The sequence below is a fragment of the Anser anser genome (assembly GCF_964211835.1).
Source record: "Anser anser genome assembly, chromosome: 2".
Taxonomy (NCBI): Eukaryota; Metazoa; Chordata; class Aves; order Anseriformes; family Anatidae; genus Anser; species Anser anser.
Genome location: NC_139721.1, coordinates 74,190,986 through 74,213,559, shown reverse-complemented (window position 1 = coordinate 74,213,559; position 22,574 = coordinate 74,190,986). Strand labels below are relative to the sequence as shown.

Genomic DNA, 22,574 nt, shown 5'->3' with positions numbered 1-22,574 from the left:
ATGTGAACAAAAAAAGTAGGAATGTTGCAAACTATATATTTTTTTTTCTTTCAGGTTTTCAATATAATCTTTCTTTAGGGTCTGTTTTGTGGAATCCACGTGCTGTCAGAGCAGAACTTGAATCTAGGTTTGGTTTTGATGATCTTCATGTTAAGAAACTTCTAAGTTATACAGCACAATTAACAAAGGTAAACTACTTGAAAATTTCATTGTCCCTCTTTCCTCTGTTTTTGTTTCCTGAAGGAAATCCCTGAAGGGATTTTTCATGCCTTACAGGAGCTATAATCATATTTTAGAAAGGTAGACAGAACCAGCATTTCATCTTTCAGAAGGTAAAGAACTTGGATGAATGTTTCCAGCTGTGTCTTGAAATTGAATACGAACTTTGTAAGCTTTGTTCAGCAGGTATTTGCACCATTATACATGACTCGCTAATAGCATAACTAATCACTTGAAATCATCTATAACTAAGGAAGTGCTGTTTCATATCAAGAATCAAATGATTCAAACAAAAGATTTTCTTCAATAATATTCATGTTAGATTTTGTGTGGCCCCTCTGAATTGTGTTCTCTTGTAGAAGTTGCAGTGAGAATTAAAATGGATGCCTTTTTTACTTTGACCTTATGGGAAATAATCACTTCTCTTGGCCTGTTTTGAAATAAATCTGTAGGTTACAAGAAATGAAATTATAGATGTAAAGAATAAATACTGTTTTTACTGAAAGTACAGGGGAAGTAAATTTTGTGTTTTTCTCCATTAAATTTTTAAAATAAAGCCCAGATTTGAAGCTGCCTGGATTCTTTTGACAGGTAGCATTTTTCTTCTGGTTTGATGGACAAAGAAAGCCTCTCTCTTCTGTGCCTCTATAAAGGTACAACAGCAGTTCTTTCTTCTTAGTTGTACGGTCTTGATATAAATGTACTTGACTGATGAGTAGTCTCAATGGGGCTATTCAAATATATGACCAGTATGTCAAACTTTGAAGAAAATATTTCTTCTCAGTGACAGCTTTTTTAATGTTTCTACTAGACCAAAATGACCTGCGATATTCTAGTTTGAGCTGCAGAACACTTGAAACATCTCTTGAATTTCTACTGAAGTCTAGTCTTTAACTAGAACATGCTGGTAATTTTCAGAAGTCCTTTCTTTTGCTAGGTATGGTCTGGAGCTCTTCTTGAGAAGAGATCATTATAAAAATGGATGATTTACACAAATAAGTAAATTATATTAGCAAACAAAAACAATCAAACCCTCTTTGAATGGCCTTTTAATGAAATATCATTGATGGCCAGTGTGACCAACATAACAGAATATTTGACAGAATATTTGTTAGCTATTTAAAGATTAAGCTTAATATCTTCATATTGTGTGCTTATAGTAGGACACTGAAGACCTTCAAAGAGTACAAAGAGAAGTATGGAAACATGGTCAATGTCTGTTCTGAGCACTTCAATTCTCTATCGGATGCCCAAGCTGGTGTGGTGTCAAAACACCTGCAAAATTTTCAATACATTTCCTAGTCACAGTTAGAAGGGGTTTGGATGGGAAATACCTCAGAAAGACACTATTAGGGAGATTTAAGATATACTAAGTGACTTTTACAAGCTTTGATAAAATTTATATGATCTGGAAGAATAAATCTTTCAACATGGAATTTAGAAGTCAGGCTGTGGGGAGAAAAATTGTCCCCTTGTCCACACTGCTCAGAAGTGCCACCTTCAATTTAAAACTTGTCCACTGTATATATAATCATTGTTTAAGATATATCATTGTACTGAATGCTTTATACATCAGTTGTTTTTATACTTGTGAAGTTGCTTCTACATAATTATTCCAGTGCAAAATACTAGTGTAATTGGACTGTATAATTGCAAGCTATTTCAGTGTCAACCTGGAAATTAATGTAAAATAACAACACTGATGTAGCTACAGGATGAAAATTCCTTGTGTAGACAAATCGCATTACTCCACCTGGTGTAGAAGTATGAACTCTAATGGGGCCACACTGTTATTTTGCACAACACTCTGCATGTGCAGTACCCAAGAACATTAGGCCGGATTAACTGGACTTTGTTGTCACTGAAGGAGGCTATGTGATTTTCTTTTTAATCAGATAAGTAAATTGATATCAGAGATAACACTCAGCAAGTCTCTGACATACTCATCAATTTCTTGTGTCCCTGCCAGATTCCCACAGGAGAGACACTGGACCAGTTTGTGTGTTCTGCTCTGTCCAGTGTGCCAGGGGATGAAGCTAACAAAGAGAATAATGAAGAAAGCTGTATTTCCACATGGCATGAGGCCAAACTGTATCTTGTCCATTCTGTCAGCAAGCTCAAACTCTATGGACAGGTACACTTTAATGAGTTATTTGATTAAATTCCTAATTTTAGCATGCAGGCTGTCAACAGTGACTCAGTTAAAAGATCCGAGATAGGTATAAAATATTATTGCCATGATTTTTTTCATCTGACTAATAAGAGAAAGTAATCTTTCTTGTAAGAATTGTTACAGTGGAAGTATAATCTATCATCATTTGTCTACTTAATCATATTTTTCTCATTAACTCAAACACGGATTTGAAATGTAATAGGGAACATGGTGAAATAGACTGCACTGCAGAGGTCTAACAGAAAGAAAACCCGTTTACTGTCTCACTAGGGCCTGAATTTGGGACAAAACTGAAAGGAGACTATGGTATATTGTTCATTTATTAATTCTCCTCCACCAGCTTAGGCAATAGTGGCTGAAGTGTATTGAGGAGGATAAGAGTAAATCTCCAGGGTAACGTTTTAAAATTCTGCTCTGGCAAAACAGCTTGTCATGCAGTTTCTATGATGACAAGTAGTTGTGTGGAGAATAGGATAAACAAGGAGGTTCTTAAGGAGAACACTTACCTAGCTGCCTTAACACTAGTGTATGTGTGTGTGTGTGTGTGTGTTTAACATTAAAAAAAATGTTAAACTGTATATCATCTGCTCTGGAGATTTTTGCAGTATGATCTAGAGTAAGCATGTAGAACTCATTTATTTCCTTAAAAATGTAGTTGTCAGTTTCTCTCTTGATTAGTTTTACTGATCTGTGATGACTTGAAGTCACCATTGAATGTGTTTGCCAAAAGTAATGACTATTTTGGCCATAGGTAAATCCAATAATACTGTCAGGCATGGTTTTAAAACCGTTTGGAAGGATGTAATTGAAGCTGCTAGTCACTGGGTAAGCTGGATGCCTTTTATAGTGAAAATCTGTTATAACCACGAGGCACTTAGAAGGCATAATGGGGGAGAAAATAAGGGCAGTCTGAGAGTTTTGCCAGGCCTTGACATGTCGTATTCTAGACTACACAATGGGAGCATGTAGGCTCCTTCTCCATCTCTTTGTATAATGGGATTCCCAAAATGTTGAAGCTGCCCTTTTTATTAAAAAACATACAAACAAAAAACAACAACAACAGCAGAGAAACAAAAAAAAAAGACAAATCAGAAAAAAAAAACAAAAACAAAAATGGCAACAATGGAAAACAACAAAAAGCAAAGTCTGTGTTTGTCTAAATAAGAAAATTTTGATTATCTAACAAGGTTCATTCTGTTTTTCCTTCAATCTGCTAGGTATTAGAGCAATGGTTCAGCAGCAACCACTCTCAGAAACTACTTTCAGAACTTGAAAGAATCATAGTTGATGTAATGTCTCAGCTGCTAAATGACAGGGAAGCCAGAAAAATTGTCTCAGGGATAAATACCCTGTTCAAGCAATGGAATGAGAAATCAGAACCCTATTTTTCAGAAGAATATAGCCCATCTCATGATCTGTAAGTTATACTTACCTTTCCGCAACTTGTGTTAAAAAGTTCACATTAACTTCAATATTTATTTTCACATTACATTTAATCTTGTTCTGATTTTTGGCTGTTTTGTGATTTTATTTTTTATTCTGTAATTCCAAACCTCTTATGCAGTCCAATAACTCTTATAACTCATACACATTCTGAACAAGAAATTTAATCCGTGATTCTGAGTATACCTTTTTAAAGGTTCAGTAGAGGACCTGAGTACTTCATCAGGACAGAAATTGGCAGCTGTGTATAATTAAGCATTTTGGACTATGACCCGAATTCTTTGCATTGTTTTACTAAGTCTAATTCCCACAAATAGTTGCTGTGACTCATTAATGCTTCCCATGAATGTATGCCATAATATCAATCTACTAATGCACAGCAAGTCCAGTGCCTCTGAAATGTATTGGATTTCTGCTGTAGGGCTCACACTCATGTTGGTTTTTGCAGGAGATCTTGAAAAGAAACCTACTACGGAGAACAGAATTATAATGTAATGCTATGTGTGTTCCCTGTTTGACTTGTTATCACTTAATGCAAATGCAAGTAGTTAATAAGATATGGCTATAAATTCTGTGTTTATGCAGAATAATTTGTTTTGCTAACACAGTCCAAATCTTCCCCTATGAAAGGGTGTTTTTTTTTTTTTAAAGGCAGTTGATCACTAATTAGTAGTAAACCATTTTCTTGCAACCCTGAAAATGCTTTCAATCCTCATTTCAGGATGAGTGCAACTATAAGCCTGTAAAGATTGACTGTGCTTTAATTGCAGGTATTCTGATTCATGTCATATATTTTAAAATGAAATCAAGGTGTTTGTTCTGGTCGATTTCTGCAAAATAAAGTTTTTAGGAGCTCTGTTTACCTATCTATTTTTAAAACAATACTTGCAATACATGTCTGGAAAGGTTACTACACAAGACTTAAAGTTGTAGATATAGAGGGCTAATAAATGTTTGTTAAAGTTGGCAGAGCCTTACGATGGCATAGGCAGCGTACAGGAATGCACCCTTCTGTCTTTCTAAATGAACATTGTATGACTTGCATCGCTCTGGAAGCTGGACTTGATGATCCTTGTGGGTCCCTTCCAATTCAGGGTGTTCTGTGATTATAATGAAGGGCTTGGTTTAGCATAGCTCATAATAGCTCTGCTTGTTCATGTCTAAAACTTCCTGCATAGGATGAATGATCCATGCTTTACAAATCAGCACCTGAAGATAACTCTGAAGGATATAAGGAGCTCCAATTAGCACACCCACAAGTGGGAGATGATCAGGCAACCTTTGGCTCTGTATTTGTTACTGCTTTAATTTAATGACACAGTCATTTTTCCATTTCCAAACATACCCGTTTGAATAGAAAAATGGAAAAAATGTGGGATTTATAAACAGATATATAACTCCTGTGCTTCACCTCACAGCCTCTGGTGGAATAGCAGCCAGTGCCTCCTTTTCTCAGCTTTGAGTTTAGAAGCATTTTTTTTTTTTCAGTACAATAAATGTCTTGATAGAAAATCAACTTTTTCTGTGGGAAACTTCTCCATGTTTTGCTGCAAAAGGAAGGAAAGGAGATCATTGTGTGTAAATCTTTCATAGCATTAGCATTTTCAGCCTTTAGGGAAATTAGTTTGAAGAAAGTAGACTTGTCCATGAAAACAAGTTGAACTTCTCACGTGGGAGACTGATCAATGACTGCTCAAAGTCAGAAGGGTTCTTTAGTTTTTGCTCTTTTCTTGTTCCAAGGCTTTTGTAAAATCCATTAATCCATTATCTTCTGTAAAGAGAGAGACTGCAGTCAAACTGCTCAATAGTTTAGTAGTGTTTTGGAATTTAAATTCTTTTTATAAAAGGACACTGCTATACTGCTGCTCTGTAAGAAAATACAGAGTAGGTGATAGAGTGAGTGCACAAAACAAAACATAATTTTCAGCAGCTTTACTTTTTTGTTTGTAGTGCACAACATTTCTGTGCTCTGTTTCTTTTATTTACAGAATCCTATATCTGGAGAGAGTGCAGGCTGTGCTACAGTCTGTGCCTCAGTGGCCTGTTACGAAGAGATTGCTTCTGGTAGATGGAGCTATAAGGAATGTAATAACGCAATATTTAAACTTCACTGAAGGTAAAGCTACATGGTGGTTACTTGTCAGTAGCACTGTCCAAAGGCAGTTATTGCAGGGATCCACTGTGTGTGTGAGTGAGGACATTTGCACCAGGAGCTGGAGCAAGGCTGCAGCCTTGTATGTCCAGGTGCCAGCAGCTGGGATCCAGTGGCAGCTGCTGGGCAGACTGAGTGCCTGAGGGCTGGAGGGATCCACCTTGTGGACATGTACACGTTTATTTCCCCTAACAGACATACATCCTGAACAGCCTTGCCTCTTGGGCTACTAGATTTAGCAGCCCCTAACGTTATCTAGTAACATTTTTGGTGTTGTCTTTTATTTGAGAAGGGTGAGGTTACAGTTTTCCTTGGGTCCTTAAGGAATTAGGCAAATTTTCTGCATTTCAAAAGAATTTTCCGTCTAAATCAGCTATTACATATGGGAAGTGTCCAATGTTATTTACAGCATTTATAGCTAGAAATCTGCATAGGACCTTATTTTCCTCTCGTAAAAATCACTAAAGCTTGCTGAAGTCACTAGAGCTACTCTGGTATAGCTGTGAAAGAGGACAGGGTCATATTTTGCTGATGTAAGAGTCCCAGTGCAACATGGAATCTTTGTCTCTAACTGTTGTGTCTTTCAAACCATGTTGTGCATAGTTTTCTTTCCTGGAAGGATGCTTCCAGCCCCTGAATTACTCTGTAGGTTAAATATTTTCTGTATGTGGTGGTGGGGAACTGTCTTACAGAAGCATTACGTATCCTGGAAAAACTGATTGCCTTTACCCAAAGAGATGGATTCATTCATCTAGACATCAGAAAGCTATTTGTGGAGTTAAAACAGGTATGTTGTTATTTAATGTCTGCATACTAGTTTGCATAAAGCTACACAGGCTTAATTTAGAAGTGAAAAATACTGGCTAAGTAGAGTATTTAACTTTTTATTTAGCAGCATTTTGGTCCAACTTTAATTTATTTACTTATTTTAATCTTCTGACATTCATGAGAATTAACACAGAGTGTGAATTAAATCTGTTACTTTATCCTTAAATTCATTTTTAAAGAGACAGTGTATTCAATACTTTTTAGATGTTGATAAGCAACACTTCCTACGTATGCGATGATGTGCTTACAATGTTCGAGAAGGCCCTGCAGCTTCCACGGGGCTCTGATATCACTGATGTTTTAGCCATACATGTGTGTCCTGACAGTGACTCAGAGGTGGCTTTCAAGCTAAGCAACCAGGTCCAGTCGCTAAAGGAAGCTGTAAGTATTTCAGAATTCTTTTCGTTTAAAGCTTGCAGTGCCTTGCTTATATTGCTATCACAAAATGAAATATATTAACAGGGGCTGTAGATTACTTCTTAGGGTTTGCTATTAATAAGTGATTGGCAACTAATTATTTAAACTGATTAGAAGGTGCTTGGTGGCAAATCTAAGAACCAGGGCCAAAATCTCTGGAGTGCTTACCTTTTACTGGTTTTAAACAATTGTTCTCTTTACTGTGAAAGGTCCTGCTTCTGCAGAAAGTGACTTATGGACAACAGAGCCTGCCAGATTCAATAACGGATGATTATTTGGGATGGCAAGAAATAGAAGAGCAGCTAGCTGAAAGTTACCACTATTACTGTGTAATTAATCAGTTGCTGAGCACAGAAGCGCCATCTGAGGAGGATGTCCATTTCAGCTCTTGTCAGGAAGAGCTGTTCTTCTCACTGTATGTATTTTGGAAGTGTGTTAATACATAAAGATCCTGATTCTCTTCTTGCTGATGCCAGCCTGGAGTAGGTATAGTAATGAGTAAATGAATAGGTAAAAAGGTTAAACTCCTGCTTTCTGCATTTGATTACCACCCGAAATAAACCATTTTCTGTAGCAGAAACAGGAAAGTAGAGGAAGATTTGTACGAGTATTCTTTTGGGGAAGGGTTTCAAAACAGGCTGAGGATAGGCAGGTATCTAGGATTCTAAAAGCTTCTTCTCCCTTTATCTTTTTACATCTAAGTATTTTCTACTACTTCTCCCCTGTCTTCTTCCTGTTGCATACTTCTCTGGCCCTGTGTTGCTCGGGACTCTTGGAAACCTGGATCTGAAAGGCTGGTGTGAGGTGCAAGAAACATCAAAGGGGAGTTACAAAGTATACTAGGAGGGGTACTGCAGCCTGAGATTGCTCGATGCGTTCAGAAAGCAGTCATTGTTCTTCTGATTCAGTGGAAACACATTCATCTTTTTATTAAGTTTTAATTTGATTGTTATTTGTAATTATTTAGCTTGAAATCCATATAATTACTTTAATGGAGTTAAATGAGGCTATATTAAAAACAAATCGGTATATCAATAGAGTGCTTTAAAATAGGATAGGGTTTTGTTATTCTTGCTTAGCTATGTAAAGCATGAGCATAATTCTGTTAAGGTGGAGTTATATTTTTACTGGATGGGTGTCCTCTGTCATCACTGTTTTAACCATGGCAGCTTTGTTCTCCATATCATTTCAGAATTAATAATACACTTGAAGAAATCTTGTTTGCCTTTGAGGGAAATCCATACTGGAAGGATTTAACAACTTTTGTCCAGTGGACATGCAAGGTAGCTCAATACATGAACAAGAAAGTGGGCTCCACAGAAGGTCAGTCAGGTGAGGAAATAATTACCCCACAGCACAGGATTTATTCTGAAAGTTCTATGTTTGTTTTAGAGTACGTTATTCCTCATCAAGGGAAAAGCTGAAGATTTTTATATTTGTGAGCCATTTATGTTTCCCATATCCTGTAAGGAAAACTTCTTAATTCCACAATATAAATGGGAGACCACATAAGCTTGTCACTCAGTAGAGGTGTTCCTAGGCTGGTTTCAAATTAAGGCAAGGACTTTAAGCTTGATTTCCTTCATCCCATCCTGTGATATTCCAGATGTCCTGGCCCATCTGCTGATAACTTTTTTGGAATACACTAGTTTTTCCTTATTTGGTGGAAAACTGATTTTCAGTGGAAAACTGAATGATCTCAGATCTCTCTGGGAATGGGAGAGCTTTTACCATTTCAGAATTATTTCTGATTAAATATTAGCATTGCTCTTTTGAACATTTTGTGGTACAAATGAGCTATGAAGCATGGCACAATATGGCTGATCCAAACAGGTCTAGAAAATGACCTCCCCAATATCACCCATTTGTTTCCTTTAAGTATTTTTCCTGTGCTCCCAATTCTTGCCTTTTTTTTTTTTATTATTATTAAATTCTTGAGATCTATGAAAGATCTTGGTCTTGCTAAAGATTTGTTTTTCCAAACATTTTGTCTGCTGAGCTAATCAGAAATGTACTGAATATTTCATCTGTAAGTGGGCTGGTAAAGAATGTAATGCAAAAATAAGCAGTTTTTTAAATCAAAGAACTGTGTTAGTGAAGTGAACTGTTCAAATGTGAATTGATTGCATAGGTTTTGTAATTTATTCTAGTTTCAGATATGTTGGTTAACTAGGCAGTAATAAGTGAATTTCATAAGACTGCTTTCTTTTTACTGAAATTCCAAGGAAAAAGAAATATTAATGTTCTTTCAGTGCTGACTGCAGCACTAAGTGCACTCTTGTATAATAAAACTGATCTTTTCTTTTCCCTCCCAGTATTTCTGCAGTTCATGTATAATTCAAAACATATCTTCTATTTTTCCTTTTTTTTTTTTTTTCTGTAAGGAATTGGCTGATATAGATGTCTTATGTAGAGCTGATATTTACTGATTCTGTATTTCATTCCTTTAAATCATTCAGTAGAACTAAGATCAAACTCTTTACTAAAAATTGCATGTTTATTTCTTTTAAAATGTACTTTACTGTATTTCTCTCTCTTCAAAAATTCAAGTACTAGTAAGTTTTGTAGGAGTCTTTCAGGTTGTTTCAGTGGGAGTTATCAAGTTGTTAATAATTGTACATAAAGTTTTCTTGATGTCTTTTGGTGTTGAAATTTGTATTTTCTCTGCAGATGGACTAGAAGCATCTCTATGTTCTAGACAAAAGCTCAGTTTGGAGACTATCTTAGGTCATTATTTAGCATTTCTGCAAGATTTACCAGATTATTCCTCAGTTATTTCCTGGTCACGGTAAGGTTGAACTAGTCAGTGCAATTTCTTTGTTTAATGGTGTTTTCCACAAATCCTTTACACCACCTTCACTTTGGACAGACACTGTAATTCTTGAACATAATTACCATGCCTTTTTTTCACCATATGGCTAATGCTGCTCAGTGTTACTTGGAAGAAATGGGATGGAGTCCTGACAGTTCCTGTGTATTGTTACAAAGCCTCCTTATCACTGTTGCATACATTATAGCCCTGACGAACAGTACAACGGAAGCCATTTAATCATCACTCTGTTAAAATAAGAAAAAAAAATCCCTTATGGAAAAGCCTCAGGCTAGTTGTTCATTGCTGCCTGTGTTGTTTAATGCTGTTAACTGTTTACCATGCTATGTTGGTGATCACAGTTATTAATAGATGAGATTACTTTCTAAGTTACATTTCTGGACTCTGAACTTTATTTTTCATTACGCTGCTATTGAGGTCTTTACTAACTCAATGCCTGGTTTAACCTGTAAAATGGAAGTAACCACCATTAGTGCAATAAAGGATGACGAATCAAAAGTTTATAAATTATGTGTTGCCTTCAATATGCCTTAGATGCATATTGAATATTGCCTCCACTGTTAGACAGGTCATATTGTGCTTTTCATTCAAGCAGAACTTGACAGGGAGGTCAGTAGCTTGATTAAAATGGACTCTAGAAGCAAGTAACTTCTGATTTGTGTTTTCAAAATCTCAGATGTTCTTAACATTTGGAGTATAAACAAAATGCTTGTGAACACACATTTGTATTTCACCTGAAATACTGTTTTTAAAGAATGCACTATTTTCCCTATGCTGTACTACTAACAAAATCACCCAACTGCTTACTGTGTCTTTCTGTATTATACGTGCAAGGTATATTTCTTTGTTTATATGTCTAACAAATTCTACATGGGGAATGCTTTCTTTTCAATGTTTGACATCTTGGTTTCTATCTAGCGTAAGTAATTCCAGTAACAGAGACACAGTCCCTTACAAACCTTTTTAATAGTGTGTGGTTTTCTGCTTTTAAACTATTAAAAAAAAAAAAACATATTTAACGATAAACTGTCTTCAGCTTGTGACCTTTGCATTGGAATACTCCTTCCTCCATGCAGCTCAGTCTTGACCAAACCAGCTTCACAGAGTTGTAATGTTTTATATGAAAATGAAAGCATTTTTTCCTTTTGAGAAATAATACTGACACTATGGAAACATCAATTGTAGCATTATATTTAAGTGTAATTTCATTCCCCTCACTTCCTCGATATTAAAATAATGGTATTCATCTATCAGTCATCAAACAGAAATGTTTTCACTTTAAATAATTGTGATGAAAAAAAAATATATATTTCTTCAGAACTCATTGAAATGTAGAATTTTTGATCACTTTTACTGATAAGTTCCTTTCTATAAACTAATTCATTTGTGAAGCATAAAATGTTTGCTCTTTTCAGCAGCAGAAAATGTGAAGCGCTTAAATCAAAAGGACAATTCTGGCTTACAGACTTGATTACTGACAAATGCACGCTTCTTTAACTTAGATGCCTATATTCAGATTTCAATTCGAATATGTGTGACTTTTCAGTATTTTTAGCCATGAATTTGAAAATCAAAGTGATTGTCAGTTGAGCTATTTCAGGTCTTATAATAATTAATGGGTGACTGCTATTTAAATGATTGTTGAACTTTCTTTGACTTAAGTAAATGCATCTATATTCTATTTATAAAAATATATTTAACTAATTCTTGTCTGCCTGCTAGGTAACAAGAAAAAATGTGCTTAATATTTCAGGAACTTGACATCTGTGAAAGAGTTTTTGAAGACAGAAGAAAATTTATGGATTTCTGGTGAAAAGGAAATGGATCATCTTTTACATCTTGCAGAAGTCATAGAAGGAATGATAATGACTGATTTCTCAGCTCTTTCAAGCCTCCAGTCTCTAATGGAAACTGTTTTGAATAATATGATTATATGGATGAAAAATTTTGCTGAGGGGGAGGAATCTGCCACAAACTTCTCACTTGCACTTTCTGACCTCCATAATGAATTGCAAAAAAATTTCCAGGCTCTTCAGAGATCTTGGATGAAAGAGAAGACAGATATTTTCTGGCAAATATTGAAAATTATATCCCATGAACTTGATTCTATGCTCTCTGATATAAGTCAGGTGGAAGAGGAGGAAGTATTGGAGACCTTATCTAGATTTATATTCTCCATTACAGAAAATAAAAAAAATCTTAGTAGAAGTATGCTATTGCTCAAAAATGTCCTAACTGATTGGCCAGATTTCAATGTTACTACTTTGAACCGCCTAGAACACTTGAGTGAAAACTTCCAAAGGAATCTCTATGAGGTTGGGTCATTGACAGAAAGTCATATCAATGCATCTTTCAGCACAGTTCATGGACTGAGTAATGCCTCCTCTTCATTATTCTCAAATGAAACTTTTATATATAAAGTACAAGAGTTAGGTGAAATTGTTCCCAATTTCTTCAAAGGCATCAAAAAGTTAAACACTATTAGTGTGGACTCAATTGTTCAGATACTTTTCTCTCTGTATCAGAATGCTGATTTGCTCCTAAATATTGACAATAACACTTTGTTTGAATTTCTTTATAAGACCTCAAAAGATATTTCATCTTTTCAAGCATGGCATGATTTCCAAGATATGGACCGAGTTTCTGATTTTCTGTTTGAAACTTTTGATCTTCTCTGGAACTTCACCAGTAAGTCTCTCTGTGAAAAGTTACAGACCTTTTACAATTACACAGAGTTTCAGGCCCAGTCTCTTGCACAGGAAGGGAAAAAAGAGATGCAAATTGTCTATAATACTCTGAGCAACCTTAAAACGTTATTAATGGATGAAGAGCTTGAAACGGCTGCCTTTTGTTATTTGGAACAATTTTTTGACTTCGCCCTAGAATGCCTGGTAAATAATGGATGCGCTGATTTTTATCTATCAAACATTACTTCTCTAAATCACTCAGCAGAGTTTTATAACCTACTTCTGCTTCCATTGGACAGTGTTTTGTTTAATAAAACAAACTTAGGAGATGAGGTAAGTGTGCCTTCTGCTTTGCACTGCACTTTTACATGGCTTCAAACCTGGACAGAGATTTTTGAAGAAGCGTCCAAAATCTTAAACTTAAATTCAACATTTTTTGTCTATCTGAGGAATGATTTGGCAGATCTCTCTAAGAGTCTTTTAAATACAACTCACGTTGATCTGTGCAATAAAACGAATATGGCTATTGTTGAAGCTACAACAGCAATGCATCTGTTGAAAATCATAGTTGAAGGTGGTGATTTAAATGACTGGAAAGATTTTGAAGCTTTCCTTGCTATTCTTCAAAGTGTATTTGAAAATGCAATTGATGCCACAAGCTCACTTAAAGGTAACAGTTTAGATGATACTTTAGAAATGATAGGAATCGTGATATCTGAATTGCAGCAATCTATACTGAAGGTTGGTAATGGAGATTTTTTGAATTCTTGGCTTGACACTTCCATTTTAGGAGGATCTGGAGGAAAAGAAAAGGGTTCTAGTGTATTTTCCATTGGAAATTCACTTTCTGCTATTCTCAAGCTCTCCCCAAAAGAACTTGAATTTGCTCTCAACGAGATAAAAGACACAGCTGATTTCTTAAGAAATGCACCTCAAGGCAAATATTTGGCTTGTGTCAGTATTTTCAAGAATATTACCAAATTAATTTTGGACAATACTCTGAAAGACCTAAACTATTCACAAATGAATTTTTCATCTCATCTCCATGTCTTTCTGTACTCTTACAGTATAGTAGATGAAGTAGAGGATTGTAATGGGTGGATACGTGGATTTAGTAATCTCAGTGAAAAATACAAATCACAGTCTCACCTTGAAAATGCAAAACATGTTTTATTTCTACTGAAATCTTTGGGAAACATTGAGACAAATACTAAGCTAATGAACATGATAGATTTTGTTAATTTGGTTTTTAATCTAATTCTCCCTGAGTGCTCTGTAACTAGTTCTGATGTGATTTGTGTAAGTGTATATTTCAATGTTTTAACAAAAACTTTAAAATTCATTCTCCCTGAATCTCACATTCAAGATGACACTAGTGTACTTGAATTTATTTTTACACTCTTAAATAACTCTGGAAGGCTAATAAAAATGGCTGTCAACAATTTAATGGGGTACTCACACTATACATCAAATGATACCCATTTCAGTCCATCAGTCCATGGATCTAACAGGACTTTGAGGATGTTCCTTAAACCCTTCCATCAAGTTCTGCTTTCCTCAAAAGAAATTTTGGAAGAAATTAAAACTCTTCTGAAAAATGAAACTTTTGAAATTCAAGAAAACATCTCCTCTCCATTGGATATTGAAATTGATGAGAAAAATATTGGTTTCTGGATGGAGTTCTTTCAAGATGTGATTAGTAAACTTGACTCAAATTTGTCCCATAAATTGCAGGGTGACAACAACACATTTTTACAGACACTGATAGAAAAAGTACCTCTGAATGCTGAACTGCTAAAAAAGGCACTCAAAAATTTCAAGTCTTCTAGTCTCACTGGCTTTCCAGTAAGAAATGATGAAGAGTTTCTAGGGCATGTTGTAACCTTGGTGCAAAATCTAAAGAGCATGGATATTGAGCTCTTGATAGGTCAATTTAAACAAGTCCAGAGGAGCTTGGATAATTTTTTTAAAAATGTCAAACCTTTGCATATTGAGAGCTCTGAGTTAGGGCTCTTAATAGACTGGTGGGATGCATTTGAGAACAAGTCGTGTAATTGGAACCTGACCAGCTTATGGCAAGTCACACGACTTTTTCAAGCAGAGGAGCTCTCTGATGTAGAAGAGATGTTCCATTTCCTCCTTGATGTCATCAGCCTTACAGAAAGATTAGCTCATGGAAACATCACAGAAGCACTAGCCGAAGTATACGCTTTTGTACTGACTCAGGAAGCAAAAATGCCAATGTTTACAAAAGAGGAATTCTCTAATCAAGTAGAAAGTCTACTGATGTTACTGGAGACATTGACAGATATGCTTGATGAACCTGCAGAGGCCTCAGTTTGTTTTTCTGCAGCATTCTGCTGGGCTCTCACAACAGTAACACCTCAGAGTGATCCCACTTTTAAACCTTGTGACTTTGCGCAAAGCAATTTTTCTCTGAATTATAATGCAATCTTCTATGCCATTAAGGAAATGAAACTCGTCACTGCGAATGACAATTCCTCATGCACTTTGGAAGATTTTCAGACAGATATCACTCACAATCTGACTTGCTTTTTTCATCAGATTAAAGAATGGAACTCTATTCTTTTTAAGTTTTCTGAGCTCCATGGTGTAAATGATTCAGTTCTCAAAGAGCTACTGGAGTTTTGGGATGAACTGTTCCTCTATGCTGTGCCACTGCAAGCAAATAATGCAAACTCAGGAAACTGTTCCTCCACATTGAAGAGACAAGTGGCTTTACAGGTCATAGAAATTCTGAGCAATATACAAGTGGAGGAAATGGAGATGGCCGAAGATGTTCTTGAACAGCTGGATAATCTTTATGGTGGTCTAAATTGGAACAGACACTCAAGAATATCACTTATAAAGACTGTTCTTATGGATGTCAAGAACGTGACTAGTGAAGTTTCTGAACTCTTGGATGCAGAAGCTGTCCTTTCTTTTCTTTCTATAGTTCAGCCTTTAATGGCAATGTCTTCTGTTGGAAGCCAGGCTTACTCAATGCTTATGGTATTAGCTGCTTTAAATGGGAACAGTAATATATCTGATAACATTGAGAACATCTGGTTGCCTATAGTTAAAAGTATAGAAGATTTACTGGTGAATTTTAATGTTAGACACTTACTTGCAGTGATAGACAAAGAGTTTCAATTACTAAGGGTAGCCAATGGACAGTCCTCTTCAAAGACTCTTCATGTGTTCACGCAGCAATTTAACATATCATCTACAGAGGCTATGTTAAGAAATTTTGAAGACATACAAGAGATTGTGAACAGCTTTCTGTGCGAGTGTAACAATAAAAGTTATTCTAAAATTATGAAAACTCTGATCCCCCTTATGGCTAATGAAAATTCATCAGATCTACTGCTGTTTGTCGAAAATGTTGTTGACTTTCTGGAAATATTCCAAAATAAGTCTAAAGGAAATTACACTGGTGCACTGTTTGTTGATGGTCATCTTGGCAGAAAAATATCAAATAATACTTATATTGCTAATTCAGTTTTGCAAAGCAGTCTCCTTCATATGATTGCTGACTTTGTTATTACAGAAGAAGCTTGGCATGTAAACAATACTGAGCTTCAGATAGTCAACTTGATTGATTCATTTTTTTATAATGCACGATATGGAAAAATTTCTACTCCATCCCAAAAGAGTACACTAGAGATCTTGCAGGAGATCCTGCAAATGATCCTTCCATCTTTCACAGAACATGACAGGAACAAAATGCCCTTTTTACAAAAGGATTTCCATGAGGATATAATGGCAGAAATGAGGTGAGCATTTTCTATGTACTGTTTTAAAAGTGTGCTGAGAGTCAGCGGTGAAAAAACAATTCTTTGTAAGCAGCTTGATCTAATCTTTAATTACTATTTTATTTCAGATTTGTTCCTTTGATTAAAACAATATTTATTTGTTTCACATTATTTTGTGCAGACCAGACATATTTGGTATCAAATTATATTGTTTGGACAAGGTTGTTTATGTGTTTAGTAATCTGTATTGAGACTCAAGGTGATTTTTTGGGTATTATTATAGAACCAAATATTTGAAAATATTAATGTTTTAAAAACCTTGGAGCTCTGAAAACTTGAACCCACATTTAACGGTGGGAAACAGTTATTTGGGCTGTGGAGTAGAATATTAACAGATACTTGGAACTATTTTTTTTCTTCCTATATCCAAATGTAGATATACTGTATTAGAAATGTCTTCAGATTTCATTCAAACTTATTACAACTTACAAACTACAAATTCTTTTCATTTTCCTATGACTAGGTTTCAGGTCTTCAATGAACAAATGTTTTAAAACTGTGCAAAGAGTGACTCAAGCTTGTGCACTAGCTCCTTCAAGAATTTGTTCTGAGCACTTAAAACCAGAAAAGAGTATAGCACTTACATGCTTTTTCAACAACAGTGAGAAAATTCAGGAAGCTTTATATTAGTTCTTTGTACAAGGAAAAGATAAATGGAGAGAAAAAAAAAACAAACAAAAAACCAGAAAATTTTTATTGGTGCTCCTCCTTTTAAAAACCCATATTAACTCTGAGTGAAAATAACTTAAAATTGCTGGTGACTTATGCAAACATGATGTCCCTTTTGTGACTGTGACTATAGTATATTTGAATGTATATAAAATTGCTCAGTTAATATATATGTGTGTATAGTATGTATTATATATAATATAATCAATTAACATCGGTTGACAAGGGAAGATAGACTGATGTCATCTACTTGGACTTCTGTAAGGCTTTTTTGACACAGTCCCACATGACATCCTAATATCTAAATTAGAAAGATATAGATTTGAAGAGTGGACCATTCAGTGGATAAGGAAGTGGCTCAGTGGCTGCACCCAGAGAGTAGTGGTCAATGGGTCTATGTCCAGATGGAGGCCAGTGGTGTCCCTCAGGGGTCTCTCTTGGGACCTGTGCTTTTCAATATCTTTATCAATGACTTAGACATGGGGATTGAGTGCACCCTCAGCAAGTTTGCAGATGACACCAAGCTGAGTGGTGCAGTTGATACCAAAGAAGGAAGAGATGCCATCCAAACGGACCTGGATAGGCTGGAGAAGTGGGCCTATGTGAACCGCATGAGGTTCAACAAGTCCAAGCATAAGGTGCTGCACCTGGGTTGGGGCAATCCCATACACGAGTACAGACTGGGAGAAGAACTCATTGAGAGCAGCCCTGTGAAGAGAGACTTGGGCGTTCTGGTGGACAAAAGGCTTGACATGAACCAATAGTGCATGCTGGCAGCCCACAAGGCCAACTGCATTCTGTGCTCCATCAAAAGAGGAGTGACCAGCAAGTCGATGGAGGTGATTGTGCCCCTCTACTCTGCCCTCATGAGTCCCCACTTGGAGTACTGCATCCAGGTCTGGGGCCCCCAGCACAAGAAAGATGTGGACATCTTAGAACGAGCCCAAAGGACGGCCACAAAGGTGATCAGAGTGCACCTCCTATGAAGAAGGGTGAGAGAACTGGGGATGTTCAGCCTGGAGAAGAGAAGGCTCCAGAGAGAACTCATTGCAGCCTTTCAATACTTAAAGGAGGCTTATAAAAAGGGTGGAGAGGGGCACTTGGGTAGATGATGATAGGACAAGGGGGAATGGTCTTAAACTAAGAGAGGATATATTTAGACTAGGCATTAGGAAGAAATTCTTCACTGTAAGGGTGGTGAGACACTGGAACAGGTTGCCCAGAGAAGTTGTGGATGTGCCCCATCCCTGGAGGCATTCAAGGCCAGGATGGATGGAGCCTTGGCCAGCCAGATCTAGTGGGTGGCATCTCTGCGTATGGCAGTGGTGTTGGAACTAGATGGTCTTTGAGGTCCCTTCCAACCCAAGCCATGATGTATAGTTAATATATATATACACATATATATATAGTCATACATATTAACTATATAATATATAATAATATATGCTCATCTATTAAGTTATTCAGTTTAACAAATACATTTTCTGAAGGAAGATTCAGCCCAAGATAATTTTTGACAGGTTCCTCTAATATGTAATCTAGCAGCAGAGGAAACTCTCCTTCTGGGAAACCTTTACTGACAACTCATTTAATAAAAGTACTGCTAGACAAGTGTTGCTGCATTTAAGTAATACTCAGTGAGTGAATCCCACGAGATGGTTGCTTTGGTTGCAACACAGATCTGTAGGGTGTCTTGCTTGTGGGACAACTGATTCTACTGACGTAGCCCAACAGAGAAACAGCATAATGGAGATGATGCATGACTCTGATGTGTTTTTCAGACCTTTATGATCCACTTTATACAAATATGTCAGACTAATGGTCAGTATTAGCCCAGGCTATTGAAAGATCGAAAGCAATGTTAGAAACATTGTTTATTTTCCCCAAATGCTGATTTTCAGAGTTGTTGAGTGTTCTGCTCTTTGCCATCAAATCAGTAGGTTCTGTGAGCCCTGTGTTTCTGCAAACTAGCTTAACACTGGTTATGATTTTGCTTATTTTGCTAGAGTACTTTTTTTGCACTCCTAAGGTCATAAGAAATCAGATCATATTTTACTTCGATGAAAACCTGCTTTTTTCTTTTTGTTTCCTGGAAGTTTTATGTTCTGATTCTGAAACAGTTCAGACAAATGTAATAGCATGTCAGACTAATGGTTAGTCGTATAACTGTTAATTTTGAAATCCTAATATGATCCATTGTGATTGTAGTTGTATGTAGTCACTTACTGAAAATTTTCTATGATATCCTTGCTTTCTTATAACGCTTTCTTACTAATCTTTCCACAGAGCATCTAAGATATGCAAGATTCTTCAGGAGCGTTTACACCCTGCTAGTGTTCTATTGCATAAGTTGCAGTTTGCTATTTTGAATATTCTTAAAATCTTTTCAGGTTGGTTACTGTTGTAGTGACTGCTTGTGTCACCATATGTGTTAGTAGCATAATGTAAAGACTTTACTATGAGCAACCCTTTGTAAAATTCAGCAAATTTGGGTGATGCCAAGTAAGGCAAGCATACTGATGCAGGAAAACGATCCTAGCAATGGCACAGGAAAATATTTTGACGCAGATCACATAAAGGGATGATTTTCAGAATGGTCACATTGATTCAAAATCTCAGTGAAAGCAGGTGGTCTGGCAACTATTCCTCTCTTCTCTCATTTTTAGGCATGTGCTCTTTCCCCTCTTCCTGCGCTTCTGCACTTGCTCTGACACACCAGGACCTCTTCATCCCTTGATTCAACTCTCAAACCCAGCAAAGGGCTGTATAGGCATGGCATTTAGGTTTTGTCTTGCCTTTTTCTACTGGACATTTTACTGTTAGCCTAGTGAACTGAGTCAAGTTGCAGCAGTTTTTTAATGAGCTAGAGTGTTTTTTTTTTTTTTTTTTTTTTTTTAATGCAGCTTATAGCTGATAGAAAGGAAAAATGGGGCAAGTGTATAAATGAAGTTTCACTTCCCACTTCGGTGTGGATTGAGCCAAATTGAGCCCAGTGGATCCAGTGGATTGGCTACCTGTAGCTGAATAACTTCACCTTCAACAAATTGCTCTAATTTGAATGCCTTAATCTTATTCTTTGCATATGGGTGCCCAAGACCCGCACTTTGAGAAAGGCTCTGTAGTGATGTAAGCATATAATTTCGTATTATGTTATGGAGAACAGTAATGGGATTTTAATCAAACAAGCCTTTCTTGTCCTCTAATGGAAAATAAGTCTGACCAGAAATATTTTTCAGTGCCCTTAACATATCAAAATTTCTTTTTAAGAACTTTTCTGTCCGTTTTTGTTTGGTCAACTGTTAATCTGATGACAGTGGTTACTTATTTATTTGTAACTGATTAAGCTTTGGACATTTTCTCTTACAGAAGAACCAGCTGTCGCCAGCAACTTTTTCTGTGTTGTCACAAAGTGTAAAGATGACATAATGAGTCATTTACTTGTCTCTGTCATTGAAGGAATCATTTTGGTTCAAGATCATTATCAGGTTTGAGTGGTTTCCACACCTACAGGTGTTATGTACAGATGCATTAAACTTTGGGAACTAATGTCAGGAGTATTTTTTTCCTGTTCTCTGAATGATTGCTTCCCATAGTGACTTTACAAAGCTAAGGTTTTTATGGGTATAGTTCTGAGGAGTTTTACAGTGATACACAGAAGGGATTTTTAAGTAAATATTACTGAGCTTTGACAGCTGTAAATATAACTAAAATTACTGTATCATGAATAAGTAAAACACCATTCAATACCAAACAGCAGGTCATTTTAGTTTTTAAATATTGCGATACTGCTAATCTCATGAATAAGAGTACATTTATTCTTTTAAATCTTTACAGGAACAGATGTAAGATCAAGCTAAATACAAATAGACTTCTTAGTCAGACTTATTCCAACTAAAATAGAAATTGTCATTACTTGTTGAGGTCAGTTTTTGTTTTTCTTAACAGTACATGAAGTTTCCAGCAGTCCTGGTTGGGAGAAGTAACATTTGTCATTTCAGTCACTTGTCCAGAGCAGGAAACAGGCCTTTGGATATCATAGGCAGACATGTGCATGCATGCTTGCATGTACACTCACATAGAAAATACTAGCTTCATGCTTTTAGTACTTAATTTACTTCCCCTGTTCATGAAATAGTTCTTCCAGTCTGTACTCTCTCTACCTGGAGATTTTGCTGACATGAATGGAAATTCAATATTTTAATGTAAACAAGGTGTCAGAAACACCACTCCTATCTCAAAGTAGTCTTTTGCTGAACAGATGTATTTCTGGAGTCTCCAGTGCTCCATGACATACTTCTGCAAAAAAATGAAAAAATAAAGATCAGAAATGTGAATTTTGACTTATTTTCTCCTGAATTCTATGCAAAGCATAAAACAAGAAATGTCTTTTACACGGGTATCCAGAATTCTCAGTTTGCTGAAAAGAAAGTGATGTTTAGACCAGTTATTTAAGAAAACTAAAAAATGGTTAGCCTACAATTATAAAAAGATTTTCTTGAAATGAAATGTCACAAATTTTGGCATTTCTGTTATTGGATGTACATCCTTGATGTTACGTCAAATTCACAAGCACACTTGTTTTCAAAACTGAAATCTTTGAGAATTCCTTGGTTCTTGAAAATCTTTGGTCCACTTTCAATTACAAATACAATGAATAAATGAGTAGTACCTTACCCACATTCTCATTTGAAAATATGCCTTATTTGATTGCCAAGACCTTCTACTTCAAGAAATAACACGATCTCATGAATTTGCTAACAAATTGATCACTCTGTTTTGCAGCACATTGAAAGAATGTGGCTTGCTTTCAACAAGGGGGATTGTGAGAGCATGGCATATATAAACCAGAAACTTTCAAATACCCTGGAGAGTTTCCTGAGAGCCTTACGGAATACCACTGATGGCAGCTGTGAATGTCAACTAATGTTGGGGAACATTCAGAGACCCTTGCAAATGTAAAGCCTTTTACATTTTGGTACTCAAAATGTTTCTTGTTAGTGATGCTATTTTGTGCTTGTATGTTATAAATTATGTAATTACAGGAGAAATACTTTTAATCAAAATCTCTTTAAGCTTTGTTCATGTAGCTGAAAATTGAGCAGATACAATGCACAAATTATTTAGGTTCCAATTTAGTAAAATTCTGGATATTTCCAAAAACCTTTATGCTTTTGCTGAGCCCTTGCAACACATCTTGCTGCTTCACAAGGAATGCTTTGAATCACAACTAAGAAAAAAATTATTTTCCATTACCTCAAAATGTTGATATCTTTTTTTTTTTTTTTTTTTTTTTAAATTTAAAGCTGTTTTGCTATGCACTTGTCCTCTCAGCAGCTGGATA

At 36.0% G+C, this 22,574-nt stretch overlaps 1 protein-coding gene across 1 annotated transcript in view; it reads left to right on the top strand.

Annotated features, from left to right (window-relative positions):
• The window catches only part of ABCA13 (ATP binding cassette subfamily A member 13), a 181,285-nt gene that overhangs the window by 4,317 nt on the left and 154,394 nt on the right, over positions 1-22,574 (top strand). Inside the window, exons 3-15 of the mRNA XM_083822790.1 lie at positions 55-188; positions 2,189-2,353; positions 3,610-3,809; positions 5,824-5,951; positions 6,680-6,774; positions 7,020-7,196; positions 7,442-7,647; positions 8,425-8,564; positions 9,903-10,020; positions 11,816-16,525; positions 19,520-19,623; positions 20,600-20,718; positions 22,016-22,188. Of these exons, the coding sequence (XP_083678916.1) occupies positions 55-188; positions 2,189-2,353; positions 3,610-3,809; positions 5,824-5,951; positions 6,680-6,774; positions 7,020-7,196; positions 7,442-7,647; positions 8,425-8,564; positions 9,903-10,020; positions 11,816-16,525; positions 19,520-19,623; positions 20,600-20,718; positions 22,016-22,188 (6,469 nt within the window). The remainder of the gene's footprint in view (positions 1-54; positions 189-2,188; positions 2,354-3,609; positions 3,810-5,823; positions 5,952-6,679; positions 6,775-7,019; positions 7,197-7,441; positions 7,648-8,424; positions 8,565-9,902; positions 10,021-11,815; positions 16,526-19,519; positions 19,624-20,599; positions 20,719-22,015; positions 22,189-22,574) is intronic.